Source organism: Lissotriton helveticus, chromosome 9, assembly GCF_964261635.1.
Source record: "Lissotriton helveticus chromosome 9, aLisHel1.1, whole genome shotgun sequence".
Taxonomy (NCBI): Eukaryota; Metazoa; Chordata; class Amphibia; order Caudata; family Salamandridae; genus Lissotriton; species Lissotriton helveticus.
The window spans coordinates 323272360-323290229 of NC_136070.1; the positions used below are offsets into that span (position 1 = coordinate 323272360).

Here is a 17870-nt window from a genome sequence, read left to right on the forward strand (position 1 = left end):
CTGTCAGTAGTGCCCCGTCTGTCAAACCTCTGTACAAACCCCCCGGTGTCCCCTTACAACCATTACAAATAATATGGAAACCCTTTGAGAGGGTGGCTATGGATCTTATTGGTCCCCTATCCCATTCTGCAAGGGGGTTTCAGTATGTCCTTGTGCTCATAGATTACTGTACCCGCTTCCCAGAGGCTTTCCCTTTACGTGCTCCCACGACTGCAAATATCGCAGATAAACTCCTTGAATATTTTTCTTGAGTTGGGTTTCCAAAGCAGATCCTTACGGACCAAGGCACCCCCTTTGTATCAAAGCTCATGTCACAGGTCTGTAGGATGCTGGACATAGGACACATAAAGACCTCTGTCTATCATCCACAGACCGACGGACTGGTGGAGAGGTATTATGGAACGCTGAAACTAACCTTGAAAAAGATGCTAGTGGCCGAAGGAAAACAATGGGACAGGCTCCTACCCCTCGCACTTTTTGTCATACGGGGACAGGTCCACAGCAGTCTGGGCTGTTCATCCTTTGAGATGTTAGACGGCTGACAGCCCCGGACTTTGTTGTAGATGACTAAAGAAGCTTGGGAGAAGAACCCTGACAACCCAACAGACCTTCTGGAGTACACTCAGCACCTTAGATCCAGGTTAGGAAAGCTACGGGAGTTGGCTCATACCAATCTCAAGAAAAGTCAAAGACAACAAAAGCGTTACTATGACAAAGAAAAAAAAACAAGGAATCTGAACATAGGTGACTGGGCGCTGGTCCTACTACCCAGTTCAGTAGCCAAAATAAAAAGGGACCTACAAGGTAGTAGTCACTATCGGGAACACCACCTACCGGCTCCAATTGAGTCCCAGCCGATTCCAGTTCTTCCACATTAATCAGCTTAAAATATGGCTAGGCCCTCCACCAGCTACCAACCAGTTAGCCCTGATTCCCCAGAAAGACTCTTGCACCCTAGAACACCTTGTAGTTAATGAGCAGTAGTCGAAGGAGCACCTAAAGACCCTATTAGATACCCTTGGGGGGAACTTCTCACGGCTCTTTTCTGACCTCCCAGGGAGAACCTCTTTAGTAGAACATCACATTGATACTCCTCCTGGGACCGTAATCCGCTTACGGCCTTACAGGATACCGGCCGCACGAAGAGAGGCAGTGGCGGCAGAGGTCAAAAACATGCTGAAAATGGGAGTAATACGCCCCTCACAAAGCGACTGGTCTTCACCCATAGTCCCAGTCCCTAAACCAGACGGCAATACAAGATTCTGTATTGATTTCCAACACGTTAATTCCGTATCCAAATTAGACGCCTAACCCGTGTTGATGAACTCATAGAGCGATTAAGAGATGCCAAATATATTTCTACCCTAGATTTGACCAGAGGGTATTGGCAAGTTCCCTTGCGGGACACCGACCAAAGGAAAATGGCCTTTTCCACCCCTGGAAGGCCTATTCAAATTCACGGTGTTTCCCTCTGGATTACACGGTGCCCCCGCCACTTTCCAAAGGCTTATGAACAGGCTTTTGTCATCTCATCACGCCTACTCCTCAGCCTATCTTGATGACATAATCATCTTCAGTTCCTCTTGGGAAAAACACTTTTGAACACGGTCATGCGATACTCCAGGAGTTAGAAAAAGCCAGTCTCCACATCAACGCAAAGAAATCTTGCAAGGGGTTCTCCAAAGTAAAGTACCTAGGTTATATGTTTGGTAACGGGTGTACTGAACCGCAGAAGAAAAAAATTAGAGAAAATCAGAGCTATCACGGAGGCCCCACTCCTACCACAAAGAAAGAAGTTAGGGCTATTTTGGGTCTCCTGGGGTACTACAGGAGGTTCATTCCTCAATATGCAGAGCGGGCTGCCCCTCTTACAGACCTTCTGAAAAAATAGACCCCAAAAAGTATTCTTCAGACCCCTCCTTCATCAGTCCGAATGGCGTTTCAGAAACTCAAAGGGGCCATCACTCAAAGCCCTGTCCTCATCTCCCCTGATCACTCAGGGCCTTTCTTCTTACAGGCAGACACCTCCGATGTAGGTATCGGAGCTGTTCTTTCTCAACTCTCCGAGGACTGACAATAACGCCCTGTCCTGTTTCTCAGCCAGAAGCTGTTTCCCCGAGAACAAAACTAACCTGTCCTCGAAAAGGAATGTCTGGCTGTCAAGTGGGCCATCGAAAAATTACAATACTACTTGGAAGGGACCAGATTTACTCTTTATACCGATCATGCCCCTCTAGTTTTGATGAGCCAGAATAAAGGGAACAACCCTCCAGTAATGCGCTGGTTCCTCTCCTTGCAAACCTTTTCCTTTGACGTCCTTCACCGCAGTGGCGCGCTCAATTCTAATGCGGATTTCTTGTCCTGGTTCATCCCCGAGCGGGAAGGCTCTGGGGGGGGATGTGTTGGGTTTCGTCACCCTCAAGCCCCGTTATGAACCTAGACTCAGCCTGGCAAACAGGCTCTCTCTCTCTTTCCCAGCTGCCAGACGCCTATGCCAGTCCAGGAGTCCAGACCCGGCAATTCTCTTCAGCGGACTGGCCCTTTAACATCAACGATGAGGACGAAGAACACGCCCCAAAGGAGGGGGACAACAGCAAACACTGGCTGCTTAAAACGAAGGGGCCGGCAAACAGGTGGTCATCGGCCGGAAGAAGGACAGTGAAGAGATTCCATCGACAGAAGACGAAAGCGGAGCTGCTGCCCAGGAGTTCGGGATTTCCAGGGAAGGACAGGACGCTGCGCCCCGCCACGGCCCCGGAGGGTCGTGGCTTCAACAGGTGCGTGCCCGATTCCGGGGGGGTGGGAGCGGGGAGTAGATACGGGGATCTGCCAGCAGGGTTGGGTCTCGGACCAGGTAAGGCTAGACACTTTTCTGTGGAAGCCTGTATCATGAGACGCTCGCTCCTCTTCCCTGGTGTCGAGCTCTTCCGCCCCGCCCTCACACTATCGGTGTACTTCCCTCACTAATCGTTCCCTAAACTACAGTGGCAAACCTCGCCCTAATATCGGTTCCCTTTTCCTTTTCATGTGCCGGTCCTGGGGGATCTTACCTAAACGGAGAAGCTAGAATCCCCTGACGACGACGACGCCAGATTACCGGAGAATCCACTAATTCTCCAATGTGACTTACTGTATCACAAATAAGAATCGCAATCAGAGTGTGCATGTGCTTTAGTGATCCCGCCGTAACACAACACCATCCTAGAAAGGGCTAGGAGGCATGTTGTGTGAACAGTTGGGCCAGATATTGCCAATACTTCAAGGTCCTGGTATAGGAAATTGGGTTTTGATTGGAGGGGGGGGGTGTAAAACCTTTTCAAGTAAAAACCACAATCCCCGTCAGAGTGAACCACATAAGTAATTAAATTATCCTGTACTTAACTCTGGCAGCTTGGCACAACAGTAGTCAGGCTTAATGTAGAGTCACTGTGTTGAGCATTTGAGCAGCACACAAATAGTATAAAGTGAAAATGCAACACCAGAAAAATCCCACACCAATTTAGAAAAATAAAGTACATTTTATTAAATAAAATTATACCAGAACAATTAAATTTAATCAGTAGATCTGAGATGATCAATTTCAAAATGTTAAATAAATTTAGCGACTAAGAGCACAAAGCGCCACTCACTATCATCTGGTCATGCTAGGCCAGGGGCAAGTCACAAGTTCTGGCCGACCGAGATGGAACAAGTTAGCCCTGCTGAAAAAGTTACTTTCTCAAAGTTCGGCACGAAAACTTCAGTTCACAATGAAGAAAGTTGCACGGAGCTGGGAGAGGGTAACGGATGGTCGCCGCTATAGCGGAAAGATCCAGTTGGTGTTGCAGACTGTCAATGCAGGAGCTTGGCAGTCCCCGCAGGCGGTCGTTGATGTAGCATGATGTGCTGATCTCACATTGCCAGGCATTGCTGGCGGCTGGTGTAGCGCAGAGTTGGGTTCACCGGAGCATTGCTTTGGCCGCCGTTGTGGGCAGCAGAGTCTCAGCACAAACAGGCCCATTTGAGGTTGCAAAATGCCCAAAATTTCAGGATTTTACCCTTCTTCGCAGAGGAGTGCACTCGGAAGCCAGCCTAGGGTCAAGGACCTGAAAAGAGACCTTCTAGGGATCAGGGACTTAATCTAGCACAGGACAGCAGGGCTTAGAGAGGTCCAGTTGCAGGTCTGGCCAGCTAGGCAGATGGAGGACAGGTCTCTGGAGCTTGTTATGCCCCTTTAGCTTACACTGAAGGCCAGCAAGCTAGCCCTCGGAGTCACAGTGGTTGTCCTTGGTTCAAGGAGTATGTGCTGGCTTCCTTCCTTTCCTGCCAGAAACTGGTCCTAGGAAGCTTGAATCCGGGCCCAGGGCACAGGGTCAGACTGATTTGCATATGGCCATGTCTAAACTGGGGTAGCAGAGTGGGCTAAAGAACGGTGATGGATTAAACCCAGATCCGTTGACTGGGTGTAAGTGTTTGATTGGTTCAGATGCTCCGTCCATCACCACCCCCTTTTGTACCGCTTTGTTGGCCATAAGTTGGCAGGGTATGCTCAGACGTGAGTCCCTTGCTCACTTTGCCACTGGATTCAAGCAAGCCTGGCTGAAGACGACTGTAATGCCAGAAACCGGTCCTAGGAAGCTTGAATCCAGTCCAGGGAAGGCATGGCTTGGCAGTTCGGGCTGGACTGTTCCCACGAGGCACAGGGTCAGACTGATTTGCATATGGCCATGTCTGAACTGGGGTGGCAGAGTGGGCTAAAGAACGGTGAAGGATTAAACCCAGATCTGTTGACTGGGTGTGAGTGTCTGATTGGTTCAGATGCTCCGTCCATCACCACCCCCTTTTGTACCGCTTTCTTCCTCAAGCAGTAGGGCAGTCCTTCTTATACTGTCGACAACAGATGTCTGTGACAGATCCCCATGAGGTATGCCTCTGATCCTTAGGTTCTCTTCACAACTTCAGAGTCTGCAACAACAGCACCCAGATGAACCCTAAAGCCCTCTGAGAGTGTGAGGTGAAGCTTTACAAAGTTGAACACTGGAAGGCTTTGCGTCAGTCCCGTTCGAGATCGGCGACAAGGACCCGTTCCCAGGCTCGCTTCTAAAGTCGTTCGAGAGGCTGATATTCCTCGTGGTCAAAGTCTTTGGGTAAGTTGAAGAAGAAACATAAGACATCCTAGCAGGACTTGGCCCCTTTCCCCCACTCTCATTCTCCAGAGAAAGAGTGTGGACATCACCATTCCTCCACGTCTTGCTTCTGTTCCAGTGAGGAACAGATTCCATCCCTGGTCCCACTGCACCCAGTTTCTAGTCCATAAGTGACATCACATCGGGTTGAGGCCTTTCAAGAGGCTATGCTGCACATCTTTGACACATGTCTGGCTCTCTGGAGTGCCTTTAGACCCCAAGGATACGCAGGGTTTCCCAGTCCGGTTACCATCCAGTGGCTCACCCTCCAGTCTGTCTGGGCCCCTTGAACCTGCTTTGGGTTCCATGGTGGCATTGAGCTGGTGCCCAAACAGACACCAGTTCCTAGAGTATTGACTCTAGAACCAATGCAAAAGCACTGGAGAAAGGTCCCTCAACCCACTGTGGTGTTTGACTCCGTTCTGGCGTCATCTTGCCTGTGGCCACATCCAGATCTTAATATGCCACAGCAGCTACTGAATACATCGGACATTGCACCAACATTTTGGCTTGGACTCTTACCATAGACAACCTTAAGAAGATGACAATGGTGGGGATGGGGGAAAGTTTGCCTCCACTATGATACTCCACTATGATAACTGATACATGGACCTACAGGACGTCAGTGCATTGCACACTTCACCCAATACTGGGTTGGTTCCCTCCACAGACAACTAACAGAGGAAAGCACTTCATTTGCTACAGTAATCAGAATGGCCGCTGAAGTCCTTGGCCTTCACCTCCTCACTGTGGAGGTTAAAAAAACAAATTGACTGAGGTCCTACAGCCTTGCCGCATGCTGATCGATCCTTTTTAGCCCTTCAATAAAGCGGTCAGTGCAAGACTGCTGGGCACTTTCTCTAAATCATATTCTGGGCTCCCAGCCAACTTACAGGTCTCCGGCACCACAGACCTGATCCAGGATTCTCGCGCTTCCTTACACAGCATTCAACAGCTGAAAGTCTAGTGTTGTAGGCGGCCACCTGTAGGGGCAATCCTAACACCTTTACAACCGCACACCTGACAGGAGTCAAAACGAGAAGACACATTCGGAAAGCATAAGTTCATCTCAGCTAGCTTCGCCTTGAGGTCAGTTAACGTAAGCTGTTAGCTAGGTCGCTACAACCACGCACTACGGGACATGGTGGGTGAGATCTTACCTACTGTGTCAGAAGGCCAAATTTGTCATCCACTCAGGCCTGAACACCATGAACTGTTTAGATATGCTAATGGGAATCCGCATTGTCCTTTGATGCTACACCTGGATTAAGTCGACAGGCCTCGAGAGAGATGACGTCTGATGGTTCCTGCCTCTTTGGTGAGAAGGTGGATTCGGCTTTGAGCATTTTAAGGAGAGCCGGGACACAGCATGTTCCATGGGCCTTTTCAGCTCTCATCATGCAATCCCCCCAACAGTTTTGTCGGTTTCGCAGATATGGCAGGTGTTAGACCTGACACTTGTGTGTTACTAGCCCAAACTTTTTGCCTTCTCCCAGTGTTAAAGGACATGTGCTCTCTCCCTTAAACATGGACTACACCTAATTAGCACATTTAGTTTACTTGCAAGTCCCTAGTAAATGGTAATCTATGTACCCAGGGCCATTAAATTAAATGCTGCTAGTGGGCCTAAAGCACGCAGGTCATCATTCCAACTCACCCTGCTGCTCGAACTATCTTTTTCCCCGTGACTGCCTTGCTGCTTGCTAGTACTACTGTTACACCTCTGTTTAGTCTTATTAACTATGCCGAGACTCCATTGTTTAGTCTTGTATTGGGTATTGTCCTGGATTTTCCTGTAAACTGCTTTGTGCCCCCACTGTTTAGTCTTATTTTTGGGTATTGTATGTATTGTTTCTGGGTTTCTGTATTGTTTTTGCTGCTTTTGCCGCCTTTGTTGGCAGTTTTTTACACTGGTTTTTGTTTTGACGCTCTTCCGCCCGCTTCCCGCCTCCTGCTTGCCCTGGCCACCAGCACCCCTACCTCCTCCCAAAACCTACTTAATGGAGGCTGCAGCATTGTATTGGGGGTAACATCCCTGGTACAATGGAACTATTTATGGGAGCCCCGGATCTATATCTGAAGGCGCAGAAAGAAAGAACTGATGTCAGTGCGCCTGGTGGCACTTATATGCAGTTCCATTTGTCAATTCTAGACTGGAAGAGGCTTGATGAAGAGTCGCACAGGCCCACCCATTGGCATGCATGAGCACCACTTTGGGTGTTCCTGATTGTTGGACTTGGTCCTATCTGAAGGGTCAGCCTAAAGCTTTTTGCCTTCTCTCTCATGTTTTCTGAACTAGTTTTTGTGAGATTTAGGACTCTGTGCACTTCACTACTGCTAACCAGTGACTGTGCTCACTCCTTTAAACATGGTAAAAGTGGCTTTCCCACATTCGGCACATATTATTTACTTGTAAGTTCCTAGTGAAGTGTTACTGCATGTACCCAGGGCCTGTAAATGAAATGTGTCTAGTTGGCCAGCAGCACTCATTGTGCCACCCACTTAAGTGCACTTTTTGAACATGTCCTAGGCTGCCACTGCAGCCTTGTATGCAGTTTAAACTGCCATTTTCATCTGGTAAAATAAACCTCTTGCCAGGCCTATACCTCCTTTTTAATACAAACAAGTCATCCGTAGGGTATGCCATAAACAGCCCATATCGCAGGGTGCAGTGTATTTGAAAAGTTGGACACATACTTTTAAGTTTTGCAAGTCAAGATAGTAAAAAACTTCTAAATTCGTTTTTCACTACTTTAAGGCCTACCCCTCCCAAAGGATAACATTGGGGTACCATGTTACAATTAATAAGTGACAACTTTCAATTAGGATCAGGTAAGAAGGTTGAGCTTGGTGTCTAAAGAATTGTAACTTAAAACTCTCTTTTATAGTAAAACTGGATTTTAATTCACAATTCTGAAAATGCCTCTTTTAGAAGGTGGGCATTTTCTTGTTCCAGCCATTTGGTGGCTGCAGCCTGTATCCTGGGTCACATGAATAGGTGTAGCTGGCAGTTGGTTTTGTGTTTTACTCCCAGTAAAACACAGGGTGAATAAGTGATGGCAGGATGAGCCATCTCGATAAGGATGAGGGTCAGGAGCTGTCACTTACCACACTCACAAACAGGTTCACACTAGTCTTTAGTGCCCCCACATAACCTGCGGCCAGGGCAGGGAGGTAGGAATTTCCTGACACCTCTGTAGGAGGAGGACTCCAGAAACTACTCGAACTTCAAAGGGCTCATCGGGTACAAAATAATGGACTCTCAGACCCACTCTTCAATGAACATCAGAACCTGTGAAAGCCTCAGAAGAATTGTCGTGCTGCTCTACTCCATGAAGGACTGCCATGCCGTCCTATTACTCTGCTGTACAAGTGAGAAAGACTGGACCCTGCAACCAGGACCACCGAGTGATTCCAAGGGCTAGTTGGCTGGCTTCCTGATCAGAGCCTCAGGGACTTAAAAGGCTCCATCTATCTTGAACCCATCACCTGGACTCTGCCTGCTGTGATTCTAACCCCCTAAGTAGTGCCTCCCCAGTCCTGGACCCTTGGTAGTGGAGCTAAAGGTGCTCTACTGGCCCAGCTATGGTCTAATAAGAACCGATGCAGCACTTCGCACCTCATCAGAACCAGTGCAGTGTGACGCAGCCTTGAGCAAGCCCACATTGTAGCCTAATGGCTTAACAGTCGCGGTGCAATGCATCTTCGACGTAGATCCTGTAGCCTCACAATGGAACTAACACAGTCTTGACGCAAGTCCGACTCCCAGAACATCAGAAATATTGTTGTGCGATGCATCTTCAAAGCGGACCTCACACTGCTTCTCGGACCCGCTGCTGTGGGGTGCAATGCTCTGCAACTAGGATATGATGTATTTTTCTCAAGAGGACTAGCTTGGTCCCTTTATCTGGCCAGAATTCCTCCACGGTTGGCCTGAACTAGTGACTTTGTTCTGATCTGGTGAGACCAGATAACCACAGTTGGCACTTTGTGCTTTTAAACACTATTTTTATCCAAACCTTTAAAATAGTGTATCTCCAGTTGTAATAATTGGAATTTTGTTGTTTTGGTGTCAAATATTTTATTACATTTTACTCTACTTTTCTAAATTGGTGTGGGATTTTTCTTGTGTTTTCACTTTATTGCTGTTGTGTGCTCCATAAATACTTTACACATTGCCTCCAAGTTAAACCTGACTGCTTTTGTACCAAACTACCAGAGGGTTAAGCACATGTTAATTTGGGGTTGCTTGTGTTTCACCCTGACAAGTATTGTGATTGCTGCTTGAGAAGGGTTTCACCCCCCTCACCCAGTAACCCATTTTCACACAATGATCCAGTCTGGAGCGTGAGGAAATCCACAAGGTGTGAATCTGTGGTTAGAAGAATCTATCAGAAATATGTTTTCAGCTTGGAAACGTGCTTGGAGGCAACTGGTGCCTAAAGAGGTCAGCCTTTGCCTAACGATAGAACCCTTTTTCCCCTGTGAGGGGTGACGAATCTCCAAGATCTGATAATCGGGTTTGTTGAACCAGGAGGCTATCTGTGAGATTATCTGGCATCTTCATAATGACTGTTTTCTTAAACTTTAGAGACAGCACACCAAGGATACCTTCTCCGATTGGGACTTGCCCCTTCTTGACCAATATTAAATTTCTCAATCACCCACAGACAGATAAAGCAGGCACATAACACTGTACCACAGTTCCTTTCAGAGATGTGTTTTTTACACCATCGGTAGAAAGATTTCTTTTGGCAAGTATTTGCTACGGGGCTTTTGGTATTTTTAACAAAATGCAACAAAGTGTTAAGTAAAGTTGCATATCGCTTTGGAATTAAATATTAACATCTCGATATCCACGACAGAAGGTCAAGAGTACCTGCGTTCTGTCTTTTGGTTCATGTGTGAAATCCCTTTTACATTTAAGAGGACTTCTAATTTTGAAATAAAGTTCTAGGCCACGGTGAAAGCATATTTTGCAAATGATTAGAGTCCCAACCTGATTGCGCCTCCCTTCAAACATTTTGGTGCTATGCGTTCCAAAGTTGCACACTGTGTGCGCACACATGAGATAAGGGACACCAATCATAAATATTATATTGCAGGAAACAAAAAAGAGCAGAAAGGAACTAAGACCAAGGCCACACATGTCTGAATTATTTTATTTCTTACTTGCGAAAAAGAGATGTAAACATTAGGGGTGGGCAGAATATGCGTAGTTGTGCTACGCAAAGCTCCGCGAAACAGTAAAAAAACTCGGCGAGCACCCAGAGAGTTCCGCAAACACGCGGGATTGCTTGTTCCGCTGGTCGTGATGCTTTTTTCCTGTTTGCGAAGACTATTTGCACGCTCGGGGCGAAATGTCTTGCGAACACGCATTTTGAAAGCGCGAACAAGCAAAATATTCTGCGAAGTTGCAGATCGCTGAATTTTTGGCAATTTTGCGTTCTCCGCGGAACGCAAAATTACCCAAATTCCACGAGCGGAACGGAATTTGCCGCCCAGGCCTAGTAAACATTCACCACCTTCTCTCCAGGGGACTATTTTTCTGTTGCCAGCCTCCGCTAATTCCCTGGTACTGTTTGAGAATTTATCTTTAATATTGATTGGGCTTTTTGCACTTTCACTAAAGGACGTTTGTAGAAGTTCCATGACTTTGTTAGTCAGTCAGTCAGTCAGTCAAAGATCTTTATTTCGATTCATTAAAATCATAAACGAAGCAGCAATACATACATCCATTATGCATAAAATAGATAAAATATGTACAGATAAATATTTGTGCGTTCATTTACAGACATTCATATATATACACTAATTACAGTCATAATTTATGCAGGATAGTTGATAAACAAATGTCTACGCCCAACTTATAACACCACCATAAAACTACACTATATAAAATCCAAAATGCATCTTTTATGTATCCATATTTTAAAAGAAAGAAAAACAAGAGTAGCCCCCTCTCATCCTACTGTACTTACTGCATACAGATATTTCTTTTTTTATTTATCCTGGCTGCGGCCACAAGGAAACTTGCTACACTAAAAATAATGTGCACGCTACTCAGCAATTGCACATATAAAAGTGCGGGCCTTACTTGCAGAAACTAAGCTTCACGTAATATGGGATATAAGAATTTTTTACGTGCCTTTGAGAAGTTCTCACAGAACATGATCAGGTGGAGAGTATCTTGTGTGGAGAAATTGTCACAGGATCATGGTGCAGAGTCTTCTGGTTTACCCCATTGCGGGAACATTCCTAAAGTAAGGTGTATTAAATTGAACCTAAATCTTGTCAACAAGAAGCGATGGAAAGGCCTAGTGACAATCTTCAAGTAATTTTCCGTTTCCGCATGGAGATTGCCTGTTTGTACTCCTTGCGGAGAGAGGAAACCAAAGCCCTATCCCTCGGGGTCTTCTTAAGAGCCTTAAGGAGAACCCCGTGAGCCTTTGAGCACGAGGAATCGAACCATTTATATGCCTTCCTGATATGTGGACTACTCCCCTTATGTAGGTTTTCAGCAATTTGCTTACAGATTGCTGTGAAAGATGTTATAGTTTCCGCACCCACGGCATGATCATCAAGGCAGATGTCAAAATTGTTCTCTGCCTTGACGGCCAGATCCTCAAAAAAGGCCTCCGGGACTACGGCGTCCCACTTTATCAGTCTACCTTGGTCTTTTGTAGATAAATTCCGTGGAGCCTCCCTACCTGGATCAGTAGTAGCCACCTTGCCCCTCCATTCAACTTCCAGCACAAGCGGGTTATGATCGCTGAAGGTTGACATAACTACTCTATAGTCCAGAATCTTGATCAGGATTCGGGGGGATAAAAAGATATAATCAATCAGACTCGGCTCCCCGTCCTATAAAGGTGGGGACGACCTCTCTAGCTCCTTCCTTGCCCGGTTCGAGTAAATTTAAATTAGATAGTAGCTCCTCCAAGGCATCGCCCTGTTTATTATGTTCAAAATGGGGTACTCTCCCATTCGTGTGTCCCACAGAATCTTCACCGTAACAGTCCCACGGGCAAGGGTGTATATTAAAATCTCCCATTAAAAATATCTCAGGCACAAAAGGATTGTTATGCTTATAGACTGACAAACAGTGATCTAACACACTAAAATCTTCCCTCTGTAGGGAGCCTTCCATGGCATTATATAAATGTATTAAAAGATAGTATTGGTCGGAGACGAGCCATTCTATTATGAGGAAATTATCTGACCCCCCCGTAAGTTTTCTAAAAGTGCCTGCAAGATTTAAAGAAATAAGGAAGAGTAAACCCCCCTTTGGTCTCCCCACAGGCCCTCGAACCGCAGGAATAGTAAAGCTATGATAACCATCCAGAAAAAAACTGGACTCTGAGTCCCAGGTTTCCTGAAAGGCCAGGATGTCAAACTGCCTTATAATTTGCAGCCAAATGGTATCAGTGCTTTAAGAAGTAGAAGTTCCATGACTTTGTTAGTACTGGTGTCCTTGTTGGCAGATAATCGGCTTGTTGCTTACTTTTGAGTGATAACGCTGAGTGAACAGCAACTTATGTGGCATTAACCCTTCTACCCGTAGATGTCCAGGTAATGCCGCATATGACTGGTAATAGGACTCGCTGAAACAGACCAGACTTCCTATGGGTTGAGGGAAATGAAGAAATAAGCAACTGTGACATGAAAACAGTTCTCCCAAAAATTAAAATTTATTTAACACAAATACCAATTTAATAGTAGCAAAATGCATTTTTCAGAAATATCTGACTTGTAAAACAATGTTATTGGTTTAGCTGAAATCATTACTACAGACATATTAAACTTTTATTCTTTGCAGTCAATTACTACAATCTTCAGGCTGAGTTCATTAAATTCCATCGATTCCCTGATTTATTTCTCACATTTTTGCAATCCTGCAATTCAAATAATAGGTGCAAGTCTGAGCAGGCTTCAAGAGGCCTTTGAGATTAAAGTATTAATTAATTGTTAAAGTAGACAGCTGAATGGCAAGTGCATTTATTTTTACAAGGGCTCTCCCGCAATATGCTGGCACCTAGAAACCTGTAATGTAAAAAAAGCCACATAACCCAATAGTCAACAAACGTAATCTCAACTAACGTAACTGATGCAAAGTCTGTCCCATTGCATAGGCTTTTGATGCATCCATGATTAAAAGTAACAGTACTACTAACTCTGATCGGTGCCCTTCAGTCAGGTAACTGGCTTTTAACTAGTGAGGACAGACCTGGAAGTAAGAGCCAGACTGACAAGGACAAACCATAAGCATTAAGAGAAACTGACTGAAATCCATCCTGTCAACACAGAAACAGGGTTGCTAATGTAAAACCTCTAAACAACAAGACACATTAGGAAGTGATGTCAAATGTTTGGACAGCATGGGTTTATAATGAATGATTCTGACCCATACCGCAAACATGCCACACAGTTCATGTGCTCAAGAGACTAGCTGTAACATTATTAGCTCTGATTCTAGGACATATCTGCTTCTGGTGCAAACTATGCCACAAGCAACATCAGTGAATATGCCAAACTTTTGAGATCCCTCTCACAGCCCTCTTGTCAGTTTTATTCTGTTGTTTAATGTGCTTTCTAGGTGCCCTACTCTGTTTTCTTTCTATGCACTGGCCTGGCTGCAGTTCAAGCCATCATTTAAAGAACTTTGCTTAATGTTAAGCTCATAGTCTAGCTTGGGGATATACTGTCACAATTTGTATTCTTCTTTTAAAATGCGGCTCATGTATGTATTACATATGCAGGAGGCAAATCTCAATGTAAGGTAAAAACATGTTCCATACTTTGAGAATCACACTGCTCCAAGGCACATTAATTAGTTACAAAATGTGAAGATGCACAAAACGATGAAAAACACTCAGTGCACTTTCCAGTACAACAAATGTTAGATTTTGTTGGTGCGAAACGTTACCATAAGAAAAATATATTGTGGTACAACTATTATGAGATAGACCAGGCAATGAAATACGTTGTGGGGTTGAGAGCAACAAAAATGTGCGATAAATTCTCTAAATACTGACTACAGTATTTATGTAGTCAGGCCAGACCTCCAAGTTATCAGGACCTGCCAAGCACAATTCTGAGACACGCCTTTCCTTGGAGGGCTCACACTCTTGCAAACTGGCCTTTGTCTCACCACATCAGCAACTATAACTGCCTTTACACTACTTTTCAAGGCCAATGTTTCTGCTCTTACAGAAGGTACCAAATTTAGAATTCTAGTCAAACTATGGAAAATTGGGAGAGAAGAGCAATATACTTATCAAGTAACAGTGTTTCCCAAGATTGGTGTAAGTCATTAAAGCACCAGAGTCAACTACACCACTCTCCTAGACTTTATGCTAAGCAACCCATCCACTTCTTGGCAGCTAATCTACCCACTTAGGGGTTGCACATTGCGGTGGAGCTTTAAGTAATGGTACTACCAACTTTAGAGTTCAAAACACTATTTAAAGAGATCGGATGCCCTGTGTCTGAAGGTCAGTAGATTTCAGATAAACACATTTGGAGAAAGAGCCTTGACACAATACACCAAATGAAGGTGTGAAAAGCCTTAGCAAGAGAGCAACATTAGTAAAGGTTTTGAGGCATTATCACATAAAATACATTTGTGCATCTTTTTTATGAAAGATTTACTATAAAAAAGGATATGTTGTTGAAACTGGATAGTAGCTAGAGCAGATAAAGGAACATTATTGCATAGTACTTTTAGATTGCAGTATGTAGTGAAGGCAGCACGAATGCCATGTTCCAGAAACCCTTTATCCAGTGACTTTGTACTTATTAAGAGGTAGATAGTAAAAGGCACATAGTAGTTGCCTGGCTTTTACACATTGCAGCCATCAATCGTAATAGAGCTTAAAGTGCACTTGCTTACTTGGGTCATTACAGTAATTCCATCTTTGATAGAGGACGTTTCTGGTGCCAAATGCACCCCCATAAGGTACCATAATGCTGATATAGTGCTTCAAAATAAATACTTTCGTCTTTCAGAAATTAAAGGCCACAGAATATTAAACTATGAACAAATGATTCACCACTTTAATTTCTGTACTGTCAATACTTAACACCCTATTGGAGCACAGCATGAAATAAAACTCTCAATCCAACTGCATGTATTTCCTATTACAATTTCCTTTTCCACTCTCTCGCTATCCTGGTTGTATGCTTGACTACAGTGAGAGGTGAACTCAGGATGCTGAATGTACGACAGTACACAAACTAAAATAGTACTAACTTGCTATTAGACCAGCATCCTGAGTCAGGCTTGGCTGAACCGAACACTGGCTCCGCAGCCAACATTCAAAGCAGGGTGACTGCAAACAAGATGTGGATCCCAAGTGGCTGCTTTCCAGGTGTGTCCTCAAAAATAGCATCTGATGCTGCCTTAGCCCTGGTGGAAAAAGTACAGATCCCATCAGGGTTTAGAGACCCTGGGTAGAATAGTTTAGTAGACATGATAAGATCCAAGCAGCATTAATATTCTTAAAATCTTCTTTCCCCGATGCGGCATAGACCCAGCGTGCCCTCTATGCAAAATGGAAGATGTTTCTCCTGTCTGTTCCCTTGCATGGATGTCCCAAGCACATTAGAAAAGAGGGCAGAAAACTCAGGAATATCACAGATTAAAAGATACGTGCTTTTTATCTCACAGTGAACAGCAAATTTCCGAGAGGTACTTGGTCCTTGCAACACAAGAACTTTAGAACTGAATGACCAGTGTGGATTTTCTAGGCCATGACAGCTCAAAGACCACAACGAGTTACATGCATTACAGTGCAATCAACAGAATCATACATGCGATTTTAAAGTTTGGTCAGAAAATTGTAATAACAATAATAAATATCATCTCCCAGGCTCTCTTTGGAATTAAAATCATCTTTCAAACTACAACAAGTGCAAAATCGTGATCAACATTACTTCACGAGACATACAATTGTAGATAAACATTAGGGTAGGGGGAAAGGAAGAAAAAACAAGTGCTGGCTTTTTAAGAGTGCGTTAAAGTATTCTAAATAGTTTAGCTAGGGTGGAAGATTGAACTCTTAAGACACAATGCATTTTCAGGTTAAATCCATTTTAGTCAGTACCAGTCAACCAATTAACCTCAAACGATTAAGGTTTTACTTGATGAGATTTATGCCGACCGAAGGAAAAAAATGAATTCAGTATGAATCAAAATTATAGTAAAAAAACATAGCACATTTCCACCCAAATAAAGCTGAAAAAAGACACACATGATTTTTGCCAACCCATGAAACATTCAGAGGTTTGGAATCTAGGCATAATCAATCAATGATAGAACACATTCACCCCTGCCCGATTACTTTGGCTGCAGAAAAGTACAAGCAATTTGTAACCTCCCCGTGGCCACGCGGCTCTGCGCGGAACTGCAGCATCAAGTAGTATTTAACCCTTTTTAAGTAAGAAGTGCTTCCGTTCCTTCGCAATGGTGGCAATAAGGGTGTCCACTGAAGGGATTAACTGGCTTCTACGTAAAAATTGTCAAATTGAGCAAATTCGAGTGCGTTAGTTCCGATGGCTGCCCAGCCGCGGGGAGAACCAGTTATGATATCGATTTCCCAGAGTGGATAACCGTTTAAAATCCCTGAAGCAGACAGACCCTGCAAAGACAAGAATGAACAATGTGTTAAAAACAAGCATTGGAAATGCAATAGGTCTACCATTTTTTGGACTTGGAGCTATTAGCGTTGTGAATGGCAATGCGTTTTTACTTATGTGTTATGGACTGTATGTATGTGATGTGTTGTGAAATTATGGGGGTTGAACTGGAACAAAAGAAATGCATTGAAGAGAGAGTGGTTATGGAGACTTGAGGTGCACTGTTGAAGGGTGATAGTGAGAGAATCCGTGGTGAAGGTGGTCATTGAGGGCGCCAACAAACATTGTTGCACCGGGCGCCACCAGCGCTCAAGACAGCCCTCAAATGGCCTTTCTAGTTATGGAGGCTGAAAAAACCTACGAAAAAATAGAATAACTGCGCAGAAAACTCATACCTCTTAGAGCATAGAAAGTCTTTTTCATCAAGCCCAGTTGCATTATCATACAAAGGTCCTGCTTTTGCAATGTATAGGATATTTCTGCGCCTGTGCCACATATAAGCAGTTAATCATTATTTCAAGTTTCCTTTCCAGCGGAGCTTCATGACTCGCTAAGTAATAAGCATGCTGTACAAAGTTCTACAGCAAAAGACACACAATGAAGTTCTTTCTTTTATTACGATGGGGAGGGCATATCCTTACCAAGTGCATTGATGTTTGGCCTTTTACATCATGAAATTTTAAATGCAATATTTATAGGCGCTTTTGTGCAGCCCTCAACAACACACCACATCATTAAACTCCACTGCATATCACTCCACAACACAAAATACAATTCGACATAATTGCACTCCAAAACTCACAATCTCACTCCACATAATTCCAGTACACTCAATATCACATACTTCTACAGCACACCGTGCCACAAAAATTGAAATCCACTCCACACCACACAAATCCAGGACACACAATTACACAACTAATTATTTTATAGCGCCACTCATACCAGTCTTGGGTGTCAGAGCATTTTACATCACACACACATTACAGAGAGACAATCAATCACACATCAGTAAATCAGTGTATAGGACTACCAGGTGAAGGAATCACAGGTCATCCATACTGGTAG

The 17870-nt window shown here is 44.4% G+C and overlaps 1 protein-coding gene across 2 annotated transcripts in view; it reads right to left on the reverse strand.

Annotated features, from left to right (window-relative positions):
* Positions 1–12832: 12832 nt before the first annotated feature.
* Positions 12833–17870, reverse strand: part of GALC (galactosylceramidase) — a 360459-nt gene continuing 355421 nt past the window's right edge. For both annotated transcript variants that reach the window (XM_078660006.1, XM_078660007.1), the window contains exon 17: positions 12833–16804. In XM_078660006.1, the coding sequence (XP_078516132.1) occupies positions 16661–16804 (144 nt within the window). In that variant the 3' untranslated portion in view covers positions 12833–16660. The remainder of the gene's footprint in view (positions 16805–17870) is intronic.